Source organism: Tamandua tetradactyla, chromosome 15 (genome assembly GCF_023851605.1).
Source record: "Tamandua tetradactyla isolate mTamTet1 chromosome 15, mTamTet1.pri, whole genome shotgun sequence".
NCBI classification, from domain to species: Eukaryota; Metazoa; Chordata; class Mammalia; order Pilosa; family Myrmecophagidae; genus Tamandua; species Tamandua tetradactyla.
In genome coordinates this window covers 32,568,533-32,593,769 of record NC_135341.1, presented here as the reverse complement: position 1 = coordinate 32,593,769, position 25,237 = coordinate 32,568,533, and the positions used below count along the sequence as shown (strand labels likewise).

General features: G+C 39.3%; 1 protein-coding gene across 1 annotated transcript in view; it reads right to left on the bottom strand.

Moving 5' to 3' along the window:
* Positions 1–25,237, bottom strand: part of RFT1 (RFT1 glycolipid translocator homolog) — a 67,561-nt gene that overhangs the window by 35,266 nt on the left and 7,058 nt on the right. Inside the window, exons 4-10 of the mRNA XM_077129003.1 lie at positions 17,015–17,204; positions 16,168–16,269; positions 12,761–12,898; positions 5,559–5,637; positions 2,174–2,224; positions 1,306–1,436; positions 16–160 (exon numbers count right to left, since the gene is read on the bottom strand). Of these exons, the coding sequence (XP_076985118.1) occupies positions 16–160; positions 1,306–1,436; positions 2,174–2,224; positions 5,559–5,637; positions 12,761–12,898; positions 16,168–16,269; positions 17,015–17,204 (836 nt within the window). The remainder of the gene's footprint in view (positions 1–15; positions 161–1,305; positions 1,437–2,173; positions 2,225–5,558; positions 5,638–12,760; positions 12,899–16,167; positions 16,270–17,014; positions 17,205–25,237) is intronic.

Sequence of the window (25,237 nt, the reverse complement as noted above, 5' to 3'; positions counted from 1 at the left end):
AAACTCTGTGCATACCTGATCCTGCACTAAGCATGGCCCCTCCATAGATATCCAAAGCCAGCTGAGAATAAGCAAAGCCAAAAACAGTGATGGTCAGACCAGCCAGCAGGGCCAGTTTGAGCAGGGACTCCAAAACCACGGCAGCCACAGCAATGTCTTCCTGGGGCCAGAGGAAAAGGGAAGGAAGTTGGATGAATCACGAGCTAAAGAAAAACTTCACATGTGGCCTTCTCCCTTCATTGTTTTACAGACTACTCTTACAACTGGGTGAGGGGCATCACGGCTTTTCTGTAGCCTGTGCTTGATTCTATGTCAATTAACAAATGAAGGTAAAAAGATAATGTGGGCCTGCTTAGGTAATGATAGAGAAGTTGGTTTTTAACTAGTTTAGGATAAATTATTTCAAATGTTGCTTAGGAAACACTCAATTTCCCTTCTAATATGTATTCTTTTCTTTTTTCCTTCTGATACTTATTTTTAAATGGGCAGCAAGTTTTTACTTATGCTATTAGCTCTGTCACCGGGCTTCTCTTCACAAACATTTCAAAATTCTGATGCTACCATCAATGTATACTTAGGAAAATATTCCTAAATCATACTGAGAACCAGATTAGCTCATTTAGGGATATTGTGCATAAACTAGACTTCGCAAATATGTCTTTTAAGAGATGAAGAGTCTGAATTATTTTGCTTCCAATTTTAAGCTGTCAGGCATTTTCAATGGTTTTAGAAAAAGTGAGAGGCTTCAACAACCAAATGTTCCTGGTGAGAATGTAACCCTGGGCACACCACAACCCTAAGAAGCTTAAACAATTGGTGTGGTGAGTGAAACCTACATGGTTTCACCCTTTCCTCCCCGCCCCCCACCCCCTCCCTAGCCAGTTCACCCTTCTCCAACCTCTGCATCCTTTGCCTCACCTCAAGGGTTCTAGAGAATCTGAAGATCAGGGGAGGAAACATGATTCTTATGCCTAAAATGCGACCCTGGGAGGACATCTGCACTGCACTGAGGGCAGCCATAGAGGCAAGCTACCAAGGAGGAAGTTCTGAGAAGGCTGGATGAAGGAAAAGGTCACAAAGATGAACAAAGGGGTAAGAAGGAATGGCCAGCAGGGGAAAAGGGAGACCATGAAAGAGTAAGTGAACACTGGGTCCTGTCACCACTCAGAATGTGATAGAAGAATGAAAGCTAGAACATTTCAGCTCAATCAACAGGGAAATAGATTGTTTCAAATTTCTGCCTTTTTATCTTGCAGTGATAGGGAGAATTCACTTGAGAGATGATGATATAAGAACCAAGACTACCTTCTTCTGAAGCGAGGCATCCTTTCCCCTTTCTAGCACCTTCGCAAAGAATATGTAAAAACTTTCCTCTATTGGCTGGAAAATTAATCTGGCCACAAGGGAGCCAAGATTATTCACTATATCATACACACCTACAAAACAAAAAAAGAAACAATAATCTTGCTGGTTTACTGTTTCAATTTTCACAATATTAAATAATTTTTCCTGATTTAATTTTTTTTGTTTGTTTCTGATTCTAGTAGTTTACTCTCTGATTTAATTTTAAAAATTTTTTTAGATAACTGTAGATTCACATGCAGTTGTAAGAAACAATGGAGAGATCCATATACCTTTTCCTTGATGGTAACATCTTCAAAACTATAGCACATTGTCACAACCAGGATATTGACATTGCCACAGGATACAGAACTCTTTCATTATCACAAGAATTCACAGCATTATTTATAAATCATGAAAGCAAAGCTGATTTTTTTTCTATTTTTATTTCTACTACTTTGGGATTATAGTAAAAAATAAATGTGAAAAAAATATTGAGAGAGACCTACCTAGCTATACAAACATTGGTGCATCTTATTTTTATGGCTGTGAAGGTGAGCTCCTTTCTCCCTCTCCTAGCATTTCCCTTACCCCCCCCTAAAGTGAGCACCAGAATACTGCAGGAAGTAGAGAGTAAGGGATCTCAGCAGAGAACATGCCACCCAAGTCACATTATAAGAGACACTTAGTACACTGTATATACAACTACAAAGACCTTCAATTTCCTATCTTCAGGAACCGAAAGGTTAATTTCCATTAAATTTATCAAAGTACAGAGAAAAACATTAGGAAGTACCTATTAATAGTATTCACCTTTAATTGAAATACTTACCCTGATCACCAAAATTTAAGACATTCAAAAACGTCATTACATATCGCTCACCTATAAAAGGAAAAGCAAAATAATTAGCATTTCAAATACACATTAATTTCTCGCTTCCAACTGACTCCAAATCCTTTAGCCTCTTTCCAATTTACAAAATCCTAAAAGATGGGTTCATTCCCAATGCTTGCCCATGAAAAACAAAAAAAAGTCTAAAAGAGAAAGCAAAAAAAACTCAGCAGCTTTTTCAGTTGGCAAATACTTTCAAGGAAGAAAACTTACTCAGTTAAAGATATGTTCCTTGTCTTAATGTTGATATCAAATAATATCAAAAAAGATTTTAGAAAATGTTGGTGGCTTATAGACAGCAAATCTCCAAACCCATTAAATAAATTAAAAACAAAACAATAGAACCAGCTTAGTAAGTTAAAAAAAAAAAAGCACATGGGCTGGTTTTACTAAAATGTTAATAATGAAAATGAAAGTTAGACAAGCTGAGTATAAACTCTGTGATATGAAAGGGACAAAATTATGTGCACATGTCTGTTCAAAAATTTATCCTGGGGTGGAGAGATCTTCTAGGAGGCTGGCTCAGCTCTGGAGTCCAAGTTCATGATTCATATCCGACATTCTGATGCTTGTAAGGTGGAAAGACTAGTCCAGAGCCCCATCCCCTCTGGCTTCTATAAATTATACCATGTTCCTAGTAGCCCTGAGGGAGAAGCACTGACCACTACAGAAACAGAACCCACAGCCCTAAAGAGTAAATTCTCCCCTCCTAGCAACTTGCTCAATCATTTTAGTGGAAGGAAAGCATTAAGAGATAAGACACAATGACATACTCTTCTTTCGTTACTCTCTTCTCAGTCCTCACAATCTCCCTGTCACTAAGTCTATAGCAGGACCTCTGCAGGTCCTCCCAGGTACTGACCCATCCTAGACCCCACCTGCATGTCTTCATCTAATCCTCCCGCTGCTCTGATCCACCCTCACTGTTAACGATCCTACCTTTTGCAAATACAGATCTGATTAGGTCAACTCTGCTTTCACACCTTTAAAGGCCCTTTAATGTTTACAAAAAGTCCAAGCTCCTTAATTCTGCATGTGAGGTCTTTTACACACAGACCCCAAGATATCTCCCTTCCCCAACTTAGACCCTCCCCTCACCATCACACATAATCCTCCACTACACTCTACCAGGTTTTATCTCCTCCAGATACTCAGAGTCAGGCTGGGCCCAGTCATATTCTGCCCCCATCCCACCCACCTTGGTTTTTTCTACAGGGATCTCCCTGTCTTCCCACATCTGTAAGCTCCCTGAAGGTGAAAACCATGTCTGCGTGCCTGGTTTCTAACAGAGCTCTAGTGAATGAGAGGGCATACAAGGGATATCTGGTGAATGCGTTAAGGTTTCCGAGTATAACCTTTATGGTCTCGTGTCATAATTAAGTATGTACACAAATGTCTGGGTCTTTCATGAGACTAAAATCCTGAGGCAAAGGCCTATGACTCATCTCTCTATCCTCAGTGACTTGCAGAAGTAGGAGATAATGGTATGTGTATGTTTGCTACTACAAAGGATGATTTCAATTAAAGCTGTAGTTTTTAAAGATAAAAAGAATGTGGGGGTCCCCGATCAGGCCACTTCCCTATTTCACAGCCATGGAGATAGAGGTCCTGAGAGGCTGGCCAGCTCCAGGCCCGTTCCTAACAGCTTACTGCCAGACAGCTAGGCCTAGCTTGGTAGACTTTGTGTAGCTAACTTAAACTTGCAGTCACAAACCCACATCTAGTAAGTGAAATCCAGACAGCCAATTTAGGGTTGTCTAATCTGCTTGGTCTGGATCTATTCCCTCAAACTCATTAAAACAGCTCTTTAAGCTTTAGAAGGGTGCACGGGTAGTTCAGTGGTAGAATTCTCACCTGCCATGTGGGAGACCCAGGTTTGATTCCCAACCCATGCACTCCAAAAAAAAAAAAAAAACTTTGGGAAGAAAAAAGAAGTGCATTAAGCACTAGTCCTTTCTTCTAAAAGTCCTTTCATTGATTTTCATGTTTTAACAATAATGTGAACTACCACAAAATAAAATTTTACTACATTTACCTTCTATTGTTGCTTTTCTTATTGTTTATCAACACATACTTGCTGAATTCCCACCATGTGCCAGCCCAAAGCAGAGCACTGGGGATACAGCAGTGAATGGAATAACCCCTGCTCTCAAGGTGCTTATAATTAAAGCACCCTCATACAGCTCTCTGAAGTATCTGATTCTGATTTTCCCTAGAGGTCCTAAGAACACTTTCACTTTTATAATGGTAATGTTATTGGCTCAGAGTGGAAACACACACTCTAAAAGGCCAGAGAGCCCTCAGAAGCCTCTTAGTACAATTCCTCAACAGGCAGACAGGGAAAGCAAAGCATAAGGGGAGTTACTTTCCTTTGGATGAAAACTTAACAGCAACAAAGGAAAATACCAATATAATAATAATGATGGTTGTATTAGAATGCCAGGCTTATGAGAAGTTTTTTCTTTTCTCTGTTTTATTAGATTTGTATAATGGAGTTATATTACTTTTATAATTAACAGATAATTTTTAAAAAGAATTTTAAAATATGTACATTAATAGATGTAGATATACAGACATTTGAAATTTATATACAGAGAGAAACTACCATCTTCAGCAGCTTATGGCCAACTCAAATTTCACTTTTGGACCCGAAGCTGGACATACCCAAACCAACACACACACACACAAAAACTAGGGACTTTCAGCAGCTTGCTGGCCCTCTGCAGCAGGTGCTCTGTCAGTTAAGACAAGGGCTTAACAAGCCTGAAGGCTGAACAAACTACCAGGGCAAATTTTGTTTAAAAAAATACAATGGTAAGAATATGGTTCTTTAAAAATTTGAAAAGAAGATATATAAAAAGTTATGGGAAAAAAAGTTCAAAAGGATATGATATTATGGATAGTTTTCTTCATTTTCCAAATTTTCTATAATTGGATATAATACCCTTATAATAAATATATTGAAGTGCTATAACATGGGGTGATGGAATAAGACTTAGATTCAAATTAAGCAGTTTCTCCTTACTGTAGGACCCTGAAAAAATTCTAAAACTGCATTCAGTTTCTTCGTTCATAATAAATGGGGACATATCTTTTTTACAAAGCTGTGGAGAGATTTAAATTAGACAACATAAGAAAAGCATAAAACTAAATAAATGTCACTTTCCCTCCCCTTCTTGCAAAAACTCCCATTTCTGAGCCTCCTCTGCCCAGGAGCCCTCAACAGCAGGTGCTATGGATTTAAGTAATTAACAGCCCTGTGAAGTCCCATTTATACTATGGTTTCCTGACTGCTCAGAAAAATCCCATGAGACCTTTTACTTACCTTCTGTCAAAATCTGTTTCAAGAAAGACTGTTTGAAAAAACTCCAAGTCAATTTAGCTTCTTTCCAATTTACGAAAGTCTAGGAAAGAAAAGAAATAAACAAAAAAGCCCAGGCATTTCAAGTCTAAGGATACAATGCTATAAGAGAATAATCTCATTCTGGTCCCTAAGTCCCGCTGGACCCGTCCCCACTAATTCTGTTTAATGGTAAATGCACAGAAGGCATTCAACAAATACTGGGAAAGGATTTACATTACTAAACGTGAAGGCAAAGTCTTCAGGCCTAAGGGCCTCCCAGAAAGAAGCCTGCCCCGAGACCCACACATGAGGGTTCCGAAGTGCTGCTGTCCCTTGAAGGCCTGAACAGTAAACTGACCACATCTCACACACACAGCTCATAGTCAGTTCTTTCCTTAAAAAATGTCTAAAGCACACCAAGAGGCAAAACAAATTCCTGTTCCATATATACTACACCTGAATGCACTATTTGGCTATCCAATGCCCCTTTACAAAAACTATGAACTTTGCTTGTATATTTCAAGAGAAATTCAGTCTTCTCTTAAGCACTGAGAACTCGTATGTCAGGGGAAAGAAAAAAAACACAAAACTTCTAATAAGCCATCTTCCAAATTCCTAGGGGACACTGAACTGCCTATTTCCTAAGCAGAAGGTGGGTAAGAAGGAAGCAAAGTGCTTAGGTAGGGCAGAGATCAACCTACAAGAAACAGACATCCTCAAAGCCAGAGAGCCGACCACAAAATGGAAGGAAGAGTAGGCAGCCAGCTGGATGTCAGTGTCCCCCTCCCCAGTTCCCTCAGGGCCCCTCTATCATGCAGACATTCTGTGGTCCAAGAATGTTCGGTCCAGATATTAAATTCTTAATCCCAGGATCCCCGTGTTTTGAAAAGGTTTATTAACCCAAAGTGATGACTTGTGAATGGTGAGATTTCAGGGATCTCTTTGGGAGGGCAGAGGCTTCCAGGCACTTTCCAAACTGAATTCCAAAGGCCAAGCCCACTCTACCTTTCCAGAAGGTCAGCGTTAGCTATATTTCTCCGTTGTAGAACCTGCCCAGTCACGTGGGCCCCTGGTCTTACCTTTCTATTCCAAAGAAATGTGATCAGGCTACATATGTAATTTTAAATCTCTCAGTAGCTACAGTGGACAGTTAAAATTAAGATGAAATTAATTGCTTTATCTAACCCAAAATATTATTATTTCAACATGTAATCAATACAGAAAAATATTAACAAGGCCGTTTACATTCTTTTTTACATACTAAGTCTTTGCAACCAGGGGTGTATTTTGCACTTACAGTACATCTCAATTCGGACTAGCCACATTCCAAGTGCTCTATAGCCACAAGTGGCTAGTGGTTACCATTCAGAACAGGACAGATTTAGACTATTCCTTAAAGTAAGGGTCATTTCCAGCCCTCTGCGCCGCCTCACCCCCTGGTTTTTGAACCATTCTTCCAGGCAACTCACTTCCCAAACTATTCTGCCTTCAGGGCATCAGTGAACCTGAAGCAGATGTCAGGGGTAGCTCTAGTTCAGGCAGCCACAAGGTGAGGATATCTCCTTTCCCCAGAACAAAGAGTACCAGACCACTCATCACCACTAGGGGGCACTGAGGACCACGTTATCCTAGGATGCTGAGTCACCGCAGTCAGATTTTACAGATGTGGTCATAGCACCTCCTTTCTCTCACACACATCACCCCATGGGACAGCGGTCCCCTAAGGAGATACACAGCAGTACCTCTGTTCTTTACAAATGAAACAAAAAGTTGCAGTTTACCCATGAGGCTCTGGTGAAGCCTGCTTGCTGGGATTGTGAATGGGTTGGGGAAGATGATCAAGCTGTTTAAAAAGTTCTTTAGGAGAGTGAAATCATGACAGTGTATCTAAGCTGAAGGCTCATATTTGAGGTTTCATTCTCGTAATGCCTTCCATTTAAACGGACCAGATGCTCGGAAGGAACGGTCGCACTGCTATCTCCAAAATGCTCATTAAAGACATGGAGGCAGGAAGTCAGATCTGAGATTGGGTTACTTCTCAGAGGCATCTGCTAAGTGGGAGAAAAGAGGATGGGCTTTTACCATTCTGCTCAGAACAGATCACTTGTAAAATCAAAGAAGGTCTATTTTGCAAGAGTTAGATTCGTACTGATGAGTCGGTCTAAACAGCTGTAAATTTCTCTGGGATCCTCTGACCAACAATGCCATACTACCACCTTGTGTCAGTGGAAACCGAAGCTTGGATGCAGAAAGGTGATGGGAAGCAACTCTGGAGAAGACCTAGAATCAGGTCAGAGGTTTGTCGTGTTTTAACCCGAGTTAAAAAACTCTTCCAGTTCCCAAACTCTTCTGACTCAGAATGATCCTTTCAGCCATATCCTTACCACACAGCCATATCCTTACCACAATGACCAGGAATCACCAAAAGGGAGCCTGAGGCCATGGTCCTGACCCCAGACCTCCATTACCATCACCACCCCACCTCGCCCTCTTGCTCCATCTATCCCAGACACTGTAGTGTTTTCAACTCTGCTCCATTCATCTCTTCACTCCAAGCATCCTCACACTGTCCTATCACTTCTCACGTGGATGATCACAATAGTCCCCTAATGAGCTTTTTTGCACCTAAACTTTTCTCTAACTAATCCCTCTCATTATAGAGTTTGGACTTTGGAGTTAGAGAAGCTGGGGCTCAAACTGCAGCTCCATGACTTTTTAGTGCTAAGATCATAGACAAGATTCTTAACTTTGCTAAGCCTCAGTTCCTTACCTGCAAAATGGAACCTGCATAAAAAAGGCTTACCTCATGAAGGCAGTGAGGACTGAAAAGTGAAAGTGAGATACTCAATAAACCTGTAACAGATGGTAAGTGCTCAACACAGGCAGTAAGATCATGCCTCTGTTCAAAAACCTTTCATCAAACCTGAACTAAGCCCAAATTCCTCCACCCAGCACTGAGGCCAACACTACCTGAGCCGAGCCCAGCAAACCACATTATCTCCCTCCACACCTTCCTTTCACCTTTGGCTTCCTTTCCCCTACCCAACTGTCCAGCCAACTTAAGTACTCCAGTCATCTCTACATTCTCAATTCCAATACAGTGACGGACATCCTGAGTAAATTTTCTTCTCTTAGCCACAAATGCCCATTCCCACCACAGATATATATTTCACCTCTGCCACTCACATGTCAAGCCTAGCACAAAGCAATTTCCTCCATTAAATCTTCCTTGATAGTCCCAGGAGGAATGGATGAGTCCTTACCTCTGTGCTTCTATTTTGATAACTTACAGATAGTAAGTTATCAATATAGTTAGCTGACTATGCGTCTTATCTCTCCACCATAATGCAAATTCTTAGGGCAAAGACCCCACCCTAGTCATCTGTGACTCCAGTTGCAACACCTGGTACACTGATTAACATGCTTATCAGAGCTTGCTGTTTCAAATTTTTCAACTTTACTTAAATATTACCAATCTCTTACATTAAATCACTAAGAAGGGTTAAAGGATATAAGAGGCAGCCACTATTTGAAGTATCATTATTTTAAGGCTAAATATCTCTAAAGAAGATGGAATTCTATAAGAATAGGAAGTAAAATCTCACAACTTGGCCAAATTGATATTCGGTGTAATTGTCTGACCAGCTTATTTATGAAATTAGAAGAACTGGGTCTAAAACTGGCTGGGCAATTCTGGCTTTCACTTAACTTCTCTGAACCTGTTTTTTCATCTGTAATAAGGGAATAATAGTATTTATCTCATAGAATTACTGTGAGTATTAAATACAAAAATCCATGTAAATTACTTGGTATAGTGTCTGGTACAAAGTAAGTAAGTATTCAGTCAATGGCAGTTATTATAAACTGCCCTTTGTCAAAGGTTAAATATTACGAATCCTCTGAAGTCTTCACAGGTCATGGAGGCCAAAAGCCTCACTTTGAAAAGGAACCTCAAGTCTGGGGACAGTCCTCCAGGCTTTAGACCCATACCTGCTGCCTCCTCAAGCCCACAGGAAATTCCTTGGAGCCAGGGGACCACCTCTCTTACAGGTGTGTATCCCAGACAGCATCAAACCTGGGACCAGGCTCTTATAAGTGTTTGTTGGCAGGAACAGCACCACTGTGCCCTCGTGGCCATGGCTTCTGTCCTAGCAGAATGAACCTGGGTACCTTCAAGATAGACAGCTAGATTAAACTACTGAACTCTCACATTAGCACCACCAGTGTCCTTCTTGCTAGGATGTCCCAGCAGAGCTACTCTTAAGAGTAGCAGTGTGATCGTGGTGATAATCAGCTGCCACTTATGGATACACACACTGCCAGGACACAATGCTAAGTGCTTTACACCCCCATCTCATCTGGGGGAATATCCTGAGGAAGGAGGTACTATAATTATAACCCCATTTGATAGATAAAGAAATTGAAGTTCACTGTTCTGAGCCCATCACAGGGTTTAATAAATACTTAATAACACTTTTAGTCAGCCTCTCTCTCCTTGCTTGTATTAACGGTCCAAATGCTCCTTTCCAAAATGCTGCTGGGGCACAGGGGCTGGCCCAGTGTGACAGGACGGCTAGCCTTGGTACAGATGGGCACTGGGGAGCATACAGAGGAGAAGAGACCCCTCTGTACTCTCAGACATTCTGTGTGGGTGGGTGGGGGGGTGGCTGGGGGCAGAAGCTCCAGAAAAGAGAAGCAGTCACCAGTCCTAACCATCTAAGCCTGAAGAATGAAGCAGAGCACCACCCAAAATATGTCATGCTAATTTAGGTTCAAGGTAAGATCTGGTTGATTAGGGTACAGAACGTTTATCTAACAAATGAGAGAATATCTGGCTTTGTTATATGTATTAGTTAGGGTTCTCTAGAGAAACAGAATCAACAGGGAACACTTGCAAATATAAAATTTATGAAAGTGTCTCACGTGACCGTAAGAACGCAGAGTCCAAAATCCACAGGACAGGCTGCGAAGCCGATGACTCCGATGGATGGCCTGGATAACTCCACAGGAGAGGCTCACCAGCCAAAGCAGGAAAATGGGGCCTGTCTCCTCTGAGTCCTCCTTAAAAGGCTTCCCATGATTGCATTTAGCATCACTAATTACAGAAGACACTCCCCTTTGGCTGATTACAAATGGAATCAGCTGTGGATGTAGCTGACGTGATCATGACCTAATCCTATGAAATGTCCTCATTGCAACGGACAGGCCAGTGCTTCCCAATCAGATAAACAGGTACCACAACTTGGCCAAGTTGACACCTGTCCCTAACCATGACATTATACAATCTGTTTTTTCTTGAAAAGTTGTATAACAGGATTCCAGGAATTCTGAAACTTGATTTCCAAATATTTTACTACTTTTTCATGTCACCACAAAAGGAGAATAAGAAGTCCTCTCAAGGCCTTGCCTCAACTTAGTGCATCTCATTTAGCAATCAAACAAGTATGGATCAAAAGGAAAGTGGGTCAGCCCAAAATAGAGCTGTTGACAAAGCCTCCGAACAGAGGAGTACAGCATAATTCAGGTAAGTTGCACCTGGGTTATACTGCATCTACAATGCCATATACAGTAGCACTAACCCCACAAGAGTCAGAAAATAAAAGTCATATGGATTGAGAGCGAAGTTTAAGATGCTGAGTGGACGATCTTGGGGTTCACCCCTATGAAATTTATTCCTGCAAAGGATAGGCTAAGCCTACTTAAAATTAGGCCCAAGAGTTACCCCCAGAGAACCTCTTTTGCTGCTCAGATGTGGCCTTTCTATCTAAGCCAACATGGCAAGTGAACGCAGTGCCCTTCCCCTCTATGTGCGACATGACTCTCAGGGATGTAGACCTCCCTGGCAACATGGACAGAAAACCTGGGATAAGACAGGACCCAGGAACAAAGGACTGAGAAAACCTTCTTAACCAAAAGGGGAAAGAGAGAAATGAGACAAAATAAAGTGTCAGTGGCTGAGAGATTTCAAACAGAGTCAAGAGGTTATCCTGGAGGTTATTCTTACACATTATATAGCTATTCCTTTTTAGTTTATGTTGTATTGGAGTGGCTGGAGGAAAGTACCTGAAACTGTAAGAGCTATGTTTCAGTAGCCTTGATTCCTGAAGATGATTATATAATGATACAGCTTTTACAATGTGACTGTGTGATTGTGAAAACCTTGTGTCTGATGCTCCTTTTATCTAGGATATGGACAGATGGATAAAAAATAAATAATAGAGGAAACAAAGGTTAAGATAAATTGGGTAGATGAAAATACTAGTAGTCAATGAGAGGGAGCGGTAAGAAGTATGGTATCTATGAGTCTTTTCTTTTTTATTTCTTTTTCTGGAGTGACGTATATGTTAAAAAAAAAATGATCATGGTGATGACTACACAACTATGTGATGATATGAGCCACTGATTGTACACCATGTATGGAACGTTTGTATGTTAAATTTTATCAGTAAAAATATTAAAAAAAAAAAAAAGAAGTTGAGTGGAAAAAAATTATGCCTTACTCCCACACATCAGCATCTAGAATCCTCACTGGTCCAGATGGGAAAACAGATCATCTGAAACACCAGCCTGATGCCTACATAAAGTATGTGGGGTTCATCTCTGCTTTCTTAGCATACTAGACTATCTCTGGTAGAGGACAATCAGGGAAAAACCAACAGACATGGCAGAACACAGATAGAGCACAGTGGTCAGACTCTCCTCTGCTGAGATTCAACCCTCTCTAGGCTCCCATTCTCACTCTAACCCTCACTTTGGGCAGGTATTTAACCATTAAGCCTCAGTTCCTCAACCCCAAAACAGAAATAATGACTATGTCAGCCTCATAGGGCCATTTTAAACATTAACTATGGCAAGTCAAGCATTTGGGAAATCAAGCAGAGTGGTTCTCAACTGGCAATGTCTGCAGATATTTTTGGTTGTCTACTGCTATCTATTAGGTAGAGACCAAGGATTCCACTAAATATGCTACAATGCACTGGACAGTGCCCCTAACAACAAAGCACTGTCCAGCCCAAAATGTCGTTAGTGTGAAGATTGAGAATCCTGGCCTAGCAAACAGCAAGCACTCAATAATGTGAGCCACAAATTATCGCTATTATTGTAACTGTAAACGGCGCAGTTTTTTTTCCCTCAAGGATAACCAGCATCTGTGATTAAAATGATGAGACAAACGCATTACTTACTCCACTTCTTGAAATACTGGGTAACAGATCTGTCATTCTGGAGACAGGAAGAGTTTGTTGCTTGGTTGACTCTGGGGAACCCAGTAACTTTGTGAAATAAATAACATAGCAGAGCACGAGAAATGTGGCATAGAAAAGCTGAAAAAGAAAAATGATAGGTTTAAACTAAACTGTTTTTAACATGGGTATAATTAAGAAATGGCTATAAATTTGACTTCAAAGGCCAATCAAGAAAGAGAACTCTGTTGTAATTCACTGCATTCTGCTGCATAACACTGCACTGTTTGGAGAACAGCACTATTCACTAGGACCCATCTCCACTACAGCACCTCCTTGAAAAGTGTTCCAAAGACTTATCCTAACTATGAGGACACAAATTCTTCTGGCAGGCAGAACATTTTTCCATCATACATATCCACCAGTTTGACTGCCACAGCAATGTCAGAAAAGTTCTCAAAAGATTCCTGTTTGGCCAAAGGAACAGCTAGACAGTAGGCTATGAGAATTCATGCATCCAGATTGTGCTAATACTCAGTAATCTGCCATCACCTAGGACTACAGATTTTCTATAAACCCCAGAAACCTGTGACATTTATGATTACAAAACGGAATTAAACTTCTGGCTTCTTCCTCCCTGCCCAATGCCTGGGTAGGGCAAGAACTACTACAGGACAGGGGAGGGAAGGGTGCATTGATAAGAGGACCCATCCCTCATGGGCCCACTCCTTCCTCATCTATCCAGAATAGAATGGCTTCTAGCCAGGAATAGCAGCCTGGGGTTTTGCCTGCAAGTTAGGGAAGAATAAGCAAAAGAACCCCTTTGCAAGTTCCAACACTTTCCCTCCTAAGAATAGCAGCGAAACTAGCTCAAGTAGAAATGAAACCTCCAGGTTCCTCTTTCGCCCTGAAACACAAAGGCTGCTCCTATGGTAAAGGCACATAGCAAAAAGAAGGAGTCCTAGTTTAGGGGGTTTAGGCTTCTCTGCTTTCCGCTTCCATCCATGCCAGGGGGACAGAGCCCACCATCCACCATGCTTCTACTTTCATGCTACCAGCCCTTTAAGACACAAGCAGTGCTGCTGTGAAACCACACTGCCTAATGCTTACATTCTATGTGACAGGAACCCTTTTTCTAGTCCCCTTCCCTGTCTTCCATCATCTTCCTGCTGGTCAAAGCCTTGGGGAAATAGCAGAAATCTATGGATAGTCTTAATGCAGAGTGCTGAAACTACACTACCCTTTTATTTTTATTGAAGAAAAATTCATATAAAATAAAATTACCATTTTAAAGTGTACAATTCAGTGGTTTTTAGTACATTCATAATCTTATGCAACCATCAACATCTAGCTCCAGAACATTTTCATCGCCTCAAAAGGAAGCCCCTTACCTATTAAGTACCCACTTCTCATATCCACTCTCCCCACCTAGTTCCTGGTACCTCTAATCTGCTTTCTGTCTCCATAAATTTGCTAATTCTAGATACTTCATATAAGTGGAATCATTCAACATTTGTCCTTTTGTGTCTGGCTGATTTCACTCAACATGATGTCTTTAAGGTCCATCCATGTTGTAGTATGCATCAGAACTTTGTTCCATTTTAGGGCTAAATAATGTTCCTCTGCACGAATATGTCACATTTTGTTTATACATTCATCAGATGATAGACATTTGAGTTGTTACTACCTTTTGGCTATTGTAAATGCTATGAACACTGATATACAAATATCTGGTCAAGTCTCTGATTTCAATTCTTTTAGGGATATACCTAGGAGCAGAACTGCAGGATCATGTGGTAGTTCTACGTTTGACTTTTTGATGAACCGTCAAACAGTTTTCCACAGCAACTGCACCATCTTGCATTCCCACCAGCAATGTACAAGAGTTCTAATTTCTTCATATCCTTGCCAATACCTATTATTTTTCTTTTTTTTTTAATTACAGCCAACCTAGTAGGCATACAGTAGTATCTCACTGTAGGTTTAATTTGCACTTTCCTAATGACTAATGATGTTAAGTATCTGCATCTTTTTATACACTTATTGACCACTTGCATATCTTCTTTGGAGATATGTCTTTTCAAATCCCTTGCCCATTTTTAAATTGGGTTGTTTGACTCTTTGCTTTTGAAGCTGTAAGAGTTCATTATATATTCTGGATTGATCCTTTTATTTGACATAACGATGCCACAGTCTTGAGCACTTGGCCAGTTTAAGAAGCCTGGAGGCAGGCTGGCAGGACAAAGGGGAATCCCAGTGTCCTGGGTGGGGCTCATGTGCTACTATGAGATATTATTGGTTCTTCGATGCCTCCCACTGACATACAGAATTTACAAGACAAGAACTTTCAGAAGTCTTATGATAAGGGACCAAATAAATTCAAAATTGGTCTTGCTGAATCCCACGTACCCTAGGTGTGAGTTATAATAGTCAAAAAATCATCATGCAAGTGTCTTTTCCAGGAAGAGTCAACCAGCATCTCCAGGGCCCTCATGTCTTACCAGAGAGAGTGCACCAAAAACAATGACCAATACTGAGAACTGTAGTTCCAGCACTAATAAAACGTGATAAAAATAATCACAAATAACTTCTCTCAAACATTCAACTGTCCGCAAATTGCTTTTCAGAGGCAGTTCTCATTCTTATTAATTCTAAATCTAGCTTTTCTGTGGTATCAAAAATATCTGTAGTTTTTATCTTAAACATGGGAAAGAATTTCACATAAATTATTACTAAAAGTCTTAATTTGGCTTCCTAATAATAAATAATCAATTAAAATACACACTGCTTTGTTCTATAAGATGTTCTGGTAACTATCTGATCATAGGTTTCATTTTTTAAAATAGCACTTGAACTCAAGTTATATTTTTATTATCCAAATAGAACTAGAAAATGATGAGATGGAAATGAAACCAAAATTGCTAAAACTGAAAATGCACCTGTTATGATATGATTCATGCCCTGTGAATTATGTGAGATTATAATATGAGTTTAAAATAGGCTTGGCAGTTTCCTTCTAGCCTGCAAACAATTGTTTGAAATCCAAGGAAAACAACACACAAGCAATTTGATTCCCACCTCCACCCTCTTACAGTTTTTATTCTTCTCCACAACACTGTCGAACAATCAAAGATCAGTCTGAGATGGGCTTGCCTAAAAGGTATCTAACAGAGGCTTTTGATGCCTGACACAAAAGACCAAGTGTGGTCCCTGAGAACATCAGTGTTTAGATTAGGATGGGAGGGGCAACCAGACGAGAAGCAGTCTCAAGACCAGCATTCTAAGCTTCCAGCCTTAGCCACATATGTAAATCCTGCAGCCGTAAACCACATAGCAGCAGGTAATGAAAAGGAAAGAATGGATGAAGAAATACAGACTTTATACAAAAAGTTAAAAGTTATGTCTCTTACCTGGGCCAAAGAGAAAATGTACAATCCCCAGTGAGGCAGCCACAGCACAAGAAAGGCTGTCAGGATGCTCTTGAGGATTACTGACAGGCTCTCAGCAATGACCTGAAAAGACATGGTAAAGGCATATTTTTTAAACATTATTAACAAATGAAACTGCAAAGGAATGAAAAACAGAAAATCCATGATAGTGGTTACCCTGGGGCAGGGTATGTGCTTAAGTTAGTGGTAATTTTTTACTTCTTGGGGTGTGTAATGGGTTCATGTATATTATCATACTTTACGATTTACATATGTGTTACATATTTTTTTTGTATATATCAAGAGAGAAGAGTTAATATTAGTATGCAACTAAACAGAATCACTAGAAAAAACTTTTCTCAAAATCTTAAAAATCTCCTGAATTCTTAACTATTAACTACCTGGTTAGCAAACTTATTATTTTATTTTGTATGCTGTATGGCGGGGGCCACATTTCATTCTTTTTCCATGTGAGTATCCTGTTACTGTAGCAACTTTTGTTACTGTTTTTACAGTTGTTTGTTTGTTTTGGGGAAGTGCATGGGTCAGGACTTTAACCTGGGTCTCCCTCATGGCCGGCGAGAATTCTACCACTAAACTACCCGGGCACCCCAGCAAATTTATTTTTCATTAACATTATAACAGAGGTAAACTACAGACCAGTCCATTTGAAAAATTTCAAGTAGATGAACTTAACTAATTATGTTATCTTTCTTCAAATAATTTTTAGATGCAAGTCTGAAGAAATTACTCTCTACAAAGGCAATTTAACAAAACACTCTTTCCCTTGTTTTTCATATTTCCCATCCACAGCAGAAGGCACACCGACCTTGAGCTTGACAAACATATGTGCTTGAGCCAAGACCCAGAAAGGCTCCACAAGAAGCTCCACCACTGCCGAGAGCCCAAACAGCACTACTCCAGTTCCATATTGTGGGACCACATTAGGGTCAGGCACTTCAAGCAGCCGTAACCAGACCCAGCCCAGCAGCAAAGACCAAAACACACCCAGAGGGACTCTGGAAGAGGAAAAAAAAAAGTTTTTTAATACACTAAATTTAAAAAGAAATGTAGATACGGATTCCTTATTGGGAGCCACCTCTTAGTGAGATATGGGATTCTGTTCATTCTCCAGAGCAGTCAGTAAATAGCCAGGAACAGTACAGAACAACTGCTGGAGCCACATCAATGACCAGACACACAGCGTACCCCAGTCTGGACCAGCTGGACCAGCTGTGAGCCCGCCCAGAACAGTGAGTCCCCCAAGACGTGGTGGCCAGTGCCCCTCTCCACATGCTGCTTCCCAGAGGGGAAAGGAGAGGGACTTTACTAGCAGCAAGGGGCTGAGCTCTACCAAGCTCCAATTTGTGGAATTAATTAACAAATTTTGACTACTAAAAATAGGTCCCCAGCTCAGCTGAACCTCAATTAAAAGCAGAGGTTGCTGGTTTTTGGCCTGGCGCAGAGGGGAAAGGGCTGACAGAAAAAGGAATAAACAAAAAACACAACAGGTTTTTTTGAATGGGACAGCACAAAATACTTGAAAGGGTCTGGGCCCTGAAGGAAAGGAGGGGGCACATAGGATCTAGAGATACACAAAGGAACGTACCAACTTAAGCTCTTGATGGTAAACCTGAGGAACAGAGGTCCTGCTCTCAGACAGAATTAAGCTTGTCTGAGAGCTTGTCTGGAGGCTGTGCCTTCCCCAGAAGAGGGGTAGAGCCCAGCTCAAGTGGAATCCCTCCCTCAAGGAATTCACACTCCAGGGTCTGGAAAACTGAAGTGATTAAAGCCAGCCTACAACCCCTCCTCTGTCTCCACCACACTCCTAGCAGGAAGAGTCTTCTGAAGTTAAAGGTACCACATCACCTTATGCTGGTGGGACCCGCAGGCAGACAAGTGCCACGTACTGGGCAGGATAGGAAAAACACAGAGTCTAGAGGCTTCATAGGAAAGTCTTTCAACCTGCTGGGTCTCACCCTCAGGGAAAACTGATGCAGGTGACTCTTTCCTCCTAAGAGAAGGCCAGTTTGGTTTGGGAAAATCTGACGGGGGTCTATAATACCTAAGTAGACCCTCCTAAGGGAAAAAATACAAAAAAGGCACCATACAGGCAGGGCAAGAAACAAGAAAACAAGAACTGAAAAATTCTGATCTGTTAAATGAAACATAAACTAGAGGTCTAGAATAAGGTAAACTGAATGTCAAAGAACAGATAGACAACAAAGTCATACAGCAAGAAAATCTTAGGTAAAAAAAGTGAAAACAATCTCCAGAATAAACTAATTAAGGAAATTAAATGCCTAGATGCCAGCAAAAAAATAACAAATCATACTAGGAAAATTTAAGATATGGCCCAGTCAAAGGAATAAACCAAGAATTCAAATGAGTACAGGAGTCGAAACAATTCAGAATGCTCGAAGAGACATGGAAAACCTCATCAAAAATCAAATCAATGAACTGAGGGAAGATATAAAGTAGGCAGGGGATGAACGAAAAGAAAAAATCAAAAGTCTGAAAAAACAAATCACAGAACTTATGGGAATGAAAGGCACAGTAGAAGAGATGAAAAAGACAATGGAAACCTACAATGTTAGATTTCAAGATGCAGAAGATAGGATCAGTGAACTAGAGGACGGGACATCTGAAATCCAATATGCAAAAGAAAATAAAGGAAAAGAATGGAAAAATATGAGCAGGAACTCAGGGAATTGAATGACAATATGAAGTGCCTGAGCATACATGTTGTGGGTGTCCCAGAAAGGGAAAAGAAGGGAAAAGGAGAAGAAAAACTAATGGAGGAAATTATCACTGAAAATTTAGCAACTCTTACTATAAGACTTAAAATTTCAGATCCAAGAAGTACAGTGCACCCCAAACAAAATGGATCAAATAGACATACTCCAAGACACTTACTAATCAGGATGTCAGATGTCAAAGAGAAAGAGAGAATTTTGAAAGCAGCAAGAGAAAAGCAATTCATCACATACAAGGGAAGCCCAATAAGATTATGCACAGATTTCTCAGCAGAAACCATGGAGGCAAGAAGACAGTGGTATGATGTATTTAAGATACTAAAAGAGAAAAGCTGCCAACCAAGAATTCTATACCCAGAAAAACTGTCCTTCAAAAATGAGAGGGAAATTAAAACATTTTCAGACAAAAAAGTCACTGAGAGAATTTGTGACCAAAAGACTGGCTCTGCAAGAAATACTAATGGGAGCACTAGAGACAGACAGGAAAAGACAGGAGAGAGAGGTGTGGAGAACAGTGTTGAAATGAAGACTATCAGTAAAGGGAAAAAGAAGAAAAATTAGATGTGACATATAAAATCCAAAAGGCAAAATGGTAGAAGAAAGCACTGCCCTTACAGCAATAGCACCAAATGTTACTGAATTAAACTCCCCAATCAAAAGACATAGACTGGAGGGTGCACACAGGTGGTTCAGTGGTAGAATGCTCGCCTTCCATGAGGGAGACCTGAGTTCAATTCCCGGACCATGTACCCAAAAAAAAAAAATAAAATAAAGACATAGACTGGCAGAATGGATTAAAAACCAGAATCCATCTATATGCTGTCTACAGGAGACACATGTTAGACCCAAGGATAAACACAGGTTGAAAATGAAAGGTTGGGAAAAGACATTTCATGCAAACAACAATCAGAAAAGAGCAGGAATAGTTATACTAATATCCAACAAATTAGACTTCAAATGTAAAATGACTAAAAGACACAATGAAGGACACTATATATTAATAAAAGAAGCAATTCAACAAGAGACATAACAATCATAAATACTTCTGCACTGAGCCAGAGTGCTCCAAAATACATAAGGCAAACACTAAAAACACTGAAAAGAGAAACAGAAACATCTACCATAATAATTGGAGACTTCAATTCCCCTCTCTCATCAATGGACAGAACATCTAGACAGAGGATCAATAAAGAAACAGAGAATTTGAACAATACGATAAATGAGCTAGACTTAACAGATATTTATAGAACATTACATCCCACAACAGCAGGATACACCTTTTTCTCAAGTGCTCATGGATTATTCTTAAGGATAGACCATATGCTGGGTGACGAAGCAAATCTTAATAAATTTAGTAAGACTGAAATCATACAAAACACTTTCTTAGATCATAAAGGAATGAAGTTGGAAATAAATAACAAGCAGAGGACCAGAAAATTTGCAAATATATGGAGGCTCAAAAACATACTCTTAAACAACAGGTGGGTCAAGGAAGAAATTACAAGAAAAATCAGTAAACATCTCAAGGCAAATGAAAATGAAAACACAACATATCAAAACTTATGGGATGCAGCAAAGGCAGTGCTAAAAGAGAAATTTATTGCCCTAAATGCCTATATCAAAGAAGAAAAAAGAGCAAAAATCAAGGAATTAACTGTTCACTTGGAAGAACTAGAGAAAGAACAGCAAACTAACCCCAAAGCAAGCAACAGGAAAGAAATGACAAAGATTAGAGTAGAAATAAATGAAATTGAGGACATAAAAACAATCGAGAAAATCGACAAAACCAGAAGTTGGTTCTATGAGAAAATCAATAAGATTGATGGACCCTTAGCAAGACTGACAAAAGAAGAAGAGAGAGGATGCAAATAAATGAAATTAGAAATGTTAGAGGAGACAAAACAACTGACCCCACAGAAATAAAGAGGGTAATGAAAGGACACTGTGAAAAACTTTATGTTAATAAACCAGACAATGTATATGAAATGGACGACTTCCAAGAAAGGCATAAACAAACAACACTGACTCAAAAAGAAATAAACAACCTCAACAAACCAATCACAAGTAAAGAAATTGAATTAGTCATTAAGAAGCTCCCAAAAAAGAAAACTCCAGGACCAGGTGGCTTCACATGTGAATTCTACCAAACATTCAAGAAAGAATTAGTACCAAACTCTTCAAAAAAATTGAGGAGGAGGGAAGGCTACCTAACTCATTCTATGAAGCCAACATCACCCTCATACCAAAGCCAGACAAAGATACTACAATAAAAGAAAGTTACAGACCAATCTCTCTAATGAAAATAGAAGCAAAAATCCTCAACAAAATTCTTGCAAATCGAATCCAGCAGCACATTAAAAGAATTATACACCATGAAGAAGTAGGATTCATCCCAGGTATGCAAGGATGATTCAACATAAGAAAATCAATTAATATAATACACTATATCAACATATCAAAGCAGAAAAACAACATGAGCATCTAGATTGATGCAGAAAAGGCATTTGACAAAATTCAACATCCTTTCTCGTTGAAAACACTTCAAAGGGTAGGAATAGAAGGGAACTTCCTCAACATGATAAAGGGGATATACGAAAAACCTATAGTTAACATGATCCTCAACGGGGAAAAACTGAAAACTTTCCCCCTAAGATTAGGAACAAGACAAGAATGTCCACTATTATCATTGTCATTCAACATTGTGTTGGAAGTTCTAGCCCGAGCAATTAGACTAGAAAAAGAAATACAAGGCATCAAAATTGGAAAGGAAGAAATAAAACTCTCACTGTTTGCAGATGATATGACACTATATGTCAAAAGTCCCAAAAAAATCCACAGCAAAACTACTAGAGCTAATAAATGAGTATAGCAAAGTGGCAGGTTACAAGATCAACACTCAAAAATCTGTAGTGTATAAATAATAGGGGGAACAAATGTTAAAATAAATTTAGTTTGAGATGCTAGTGATCAATGAAAGCGAGGGGTAAGGGGTATGATATGCAAAAATTTTTTTTTCTGCTTATGTTTTATTTTTCTGTTGTCTTTTTATGTCTTTTTCTGAATTGATGCAAATGTGTGGGAAATGATCATGATGATGAATATGCAACTATGTGATGATATGGTGAATTGCTGAGTGCATGTGTTGGGAATGTTTGTACTTCTTGTAATTTTTTTTTTTAATTAATAAAAAATTAAAAAAAAATCTGTAGTGTTTCTATACACTAGTAATGAACAATCTGAGGAGGAAATCAAGAAAAAAATTCCATTTACAATTGCAACCAAAAGAATAAAATATTTAGGAATAAATTTAACTAAGGATACAAAAGACTTATATAAAGAAAACTACAAGAAATTGCTAAAAGAAATCACAGAAGACCTAAATAAATGGAAGGACATACTGTGTTCATGGATTGGAAGACTAAATACAGTTAAGAGTCAATTCTACCTAAATTTATTTACAGATTCAATGCAATACAAATTAAAATCCCAAAAACCTACTTTTCAGAAATAGAAAAACCAATAACCAAATTTATCTGGAAGGGCAGTATGTCCCAAATAGTTAAAAATATCCTGAGAAAGAAAAATGAATGTGGAGGTCTCACACTACCTGACTTTAAGGTGTATTACGAAGCTACAGTGGTCAAAACAGCATGGTGCTGGCATAAAGATAGATATACTGACCAACAGAATCGAATAAAGTGCTCAGATATAGACTCTCTCATCTATGGACAACTGATCTTTGATAAGGCAGTCAAGCCAACTCACCTGGGATAGAACAGTCTCTTCAATAAATGGTACCTAGAGAACTGGCTATCCACATGCAAAAGAATGAAAGAGGATCCATATCTCACACCCTATACAAAAATTAACTCAAAATGGATCAAAGACCTAAACATTAGATCTAAGGCCATAAAACTGTTAGAAGAAAATGTAGGGAAATATCTCATAAATCTTATAATAGAAGACAGTTTCCTAGATCTTACACCCAAAGCATGAGCATTGAAGAAAGAAATAGATAAATGAAACTCCTCAAAATTAAACATTTTTGTGCATCAAAGAACTTTGTCAAGAAAGTAAAAAGACAGCCTACACAATAGGAAACAATATTTGGAAACGATGCATCAGATAAAGGTCTAGCATTCAGAATATATAAAGAAATTGTTCAACTCAACAACAAAAGGCAAACAACCCAATCATAAAATGGCAAAAGACATGAACAGACACTTTTCAGAAGAGGAAATACAAATGGCCAAAGGGCATATGAAAAAATGCTCAACTTCTCTGGCTATTAGGGAAATGCAAATCAAAACCACAATGAGATATCATCTCACATCCACCAGAATGGCCATTATCAATAAAACAGAGAACAAGAAGTGCTGGAGAAGATGTGGAGAAAGAGGCAAACTTATCCACTGTTGGTGGGAATGTCAAACAGTACAACCGATGTGGAAGGCAGTTTGGCAGTTCCTCAGAAAACTAAGTATAGAATTGCCATACGATCCGGCAATACCATTGCTAGGTATCTAGTCAGAGGACATAGGGGCAAGGACACAAATGGACATTTGCACACCAATGTTTATAGCAGCATTATTTACAATTGCAAAGAGATGGAAACAGTCCAAATGTCCATCAACAGACAAGTGGCTAAACAATTATGGTACATACATACGATGGAATATTATGCAGCTGTAAGACAGAATAAAGTGATGAAACATGTAACAACAACATGGATGGACCTTGAGGACATTATGCTGAGTGAGATTAGCCAAGAAAAGAAAAGGACAAATACTGTATGGTCTCATTGATATGAACTAGCATTAATGAATGAACTTGGAGAATTCCAGTTAAGAACAGAGACCATCAGGAGATAGAAATAGGGTAGATTTTGGGTAGTTGGAGCTGAAGGGATACAGATCGTGCAACAGAACTGACTATAAAAATTCAGAAACAGATAGCACAATACTACCTAATTGCAATACAATTATGTTAAAACACTGAATGAAGCTGAATGTGAGAATGATAGAGGGAGGAGAGCTGGAGGCACAAATTAGATCAGAAGGAAAGATAGACGATAAAGACTGAGATGGTATAATCTAGGAATGCCTAGAGTATACAAGTTTAGCAACTAAATGTACAAATTTAAAAATGTTTTTGTACGAGGAAGAACAAAGGAATGTCAATATTGCAGAGTGTTGAAAATAGATGGTAATTCATATTTTAAAACTTTAACTTGTGTGTGAGACTAAAGCAAAAAATGTTTATTTGGTACAAAATTTATATTCTGAATAGTGCATCTCCTAATATAATTTATATGGACAGTTTAATTGAACACCATAAGCACATGGAATCTTGAGTTGGGCATGAGATTTTGTAGGTTTATCCAGAGTGATGCCCTGATAAATCCCAGAGTGATTTGAACAGTGAATAAAAAAGTATTTGCAAAGTCCCCTTGGGGGAATGGTGAGAAAGAAGGAAAATTCAACTTCCCATATGGAGAAGGCCTGATATTCTCGCAAGCAGTGAGGACAACAAAATCAATAGGCCGAACCCTCAATCTTGAGGGTCTGTTCATACGAAACATATCCCCGCAAATGATAAGCTAAACCTACTTAAAACTAGTCCTAAGAGTCACCCCAGAGAACCTCTTTTGTTGCTCAGATGTGGCCTATCTCTCAGCCAACACAGCAAGCAAACTCACTGCCCTCCCCCTCTCTATGTGGGATATGACTCCCAGGGCTGTGGACCTTCCTGGCAATGTGGGACAGAAATCCTAGAACAAGCTGGGACTCAACATCAAGGGACTGAGAAAACCTTCTCAAATGAAAGGGGGAAGAGAGGAAATGAGACAAAATAAAGTGTCAGTGGCTGAGAGCTTCAAATAGAGTCGAGAGGTTATCCTGGAGGTTATTCTTATACATTATATAGAGGACCCCTTTTTAGTTTAAAGTGTATTAGGGAGGCTAGAGGGAAATGCCTGAAACTTTAGAGCTAGCTGTGTTCCAGTAGTCATGTTTCTTCAAGATGATTGTATAATGATATTGCTTTCGCAAGAGACTGTGTAAGTATGAAAACCTTGTTCTGATGCTCCTCTTATCTACGGTATGGACAGATGAGTACAAAATATGGATTAAAAATAAATAATAGGGGGAAAAATGTGAAAATAAATTGGGTAGAGGGAAATATTAGTGGTCAATGAGAGGTAGGGGTAAGGGGTATCGTATGTGCGAGTTTTTTCTTTTTTCTTTTTATTTCTTTTTCTGGAGTGATGTAAATATTCTGAGAAATGATCATGGTGA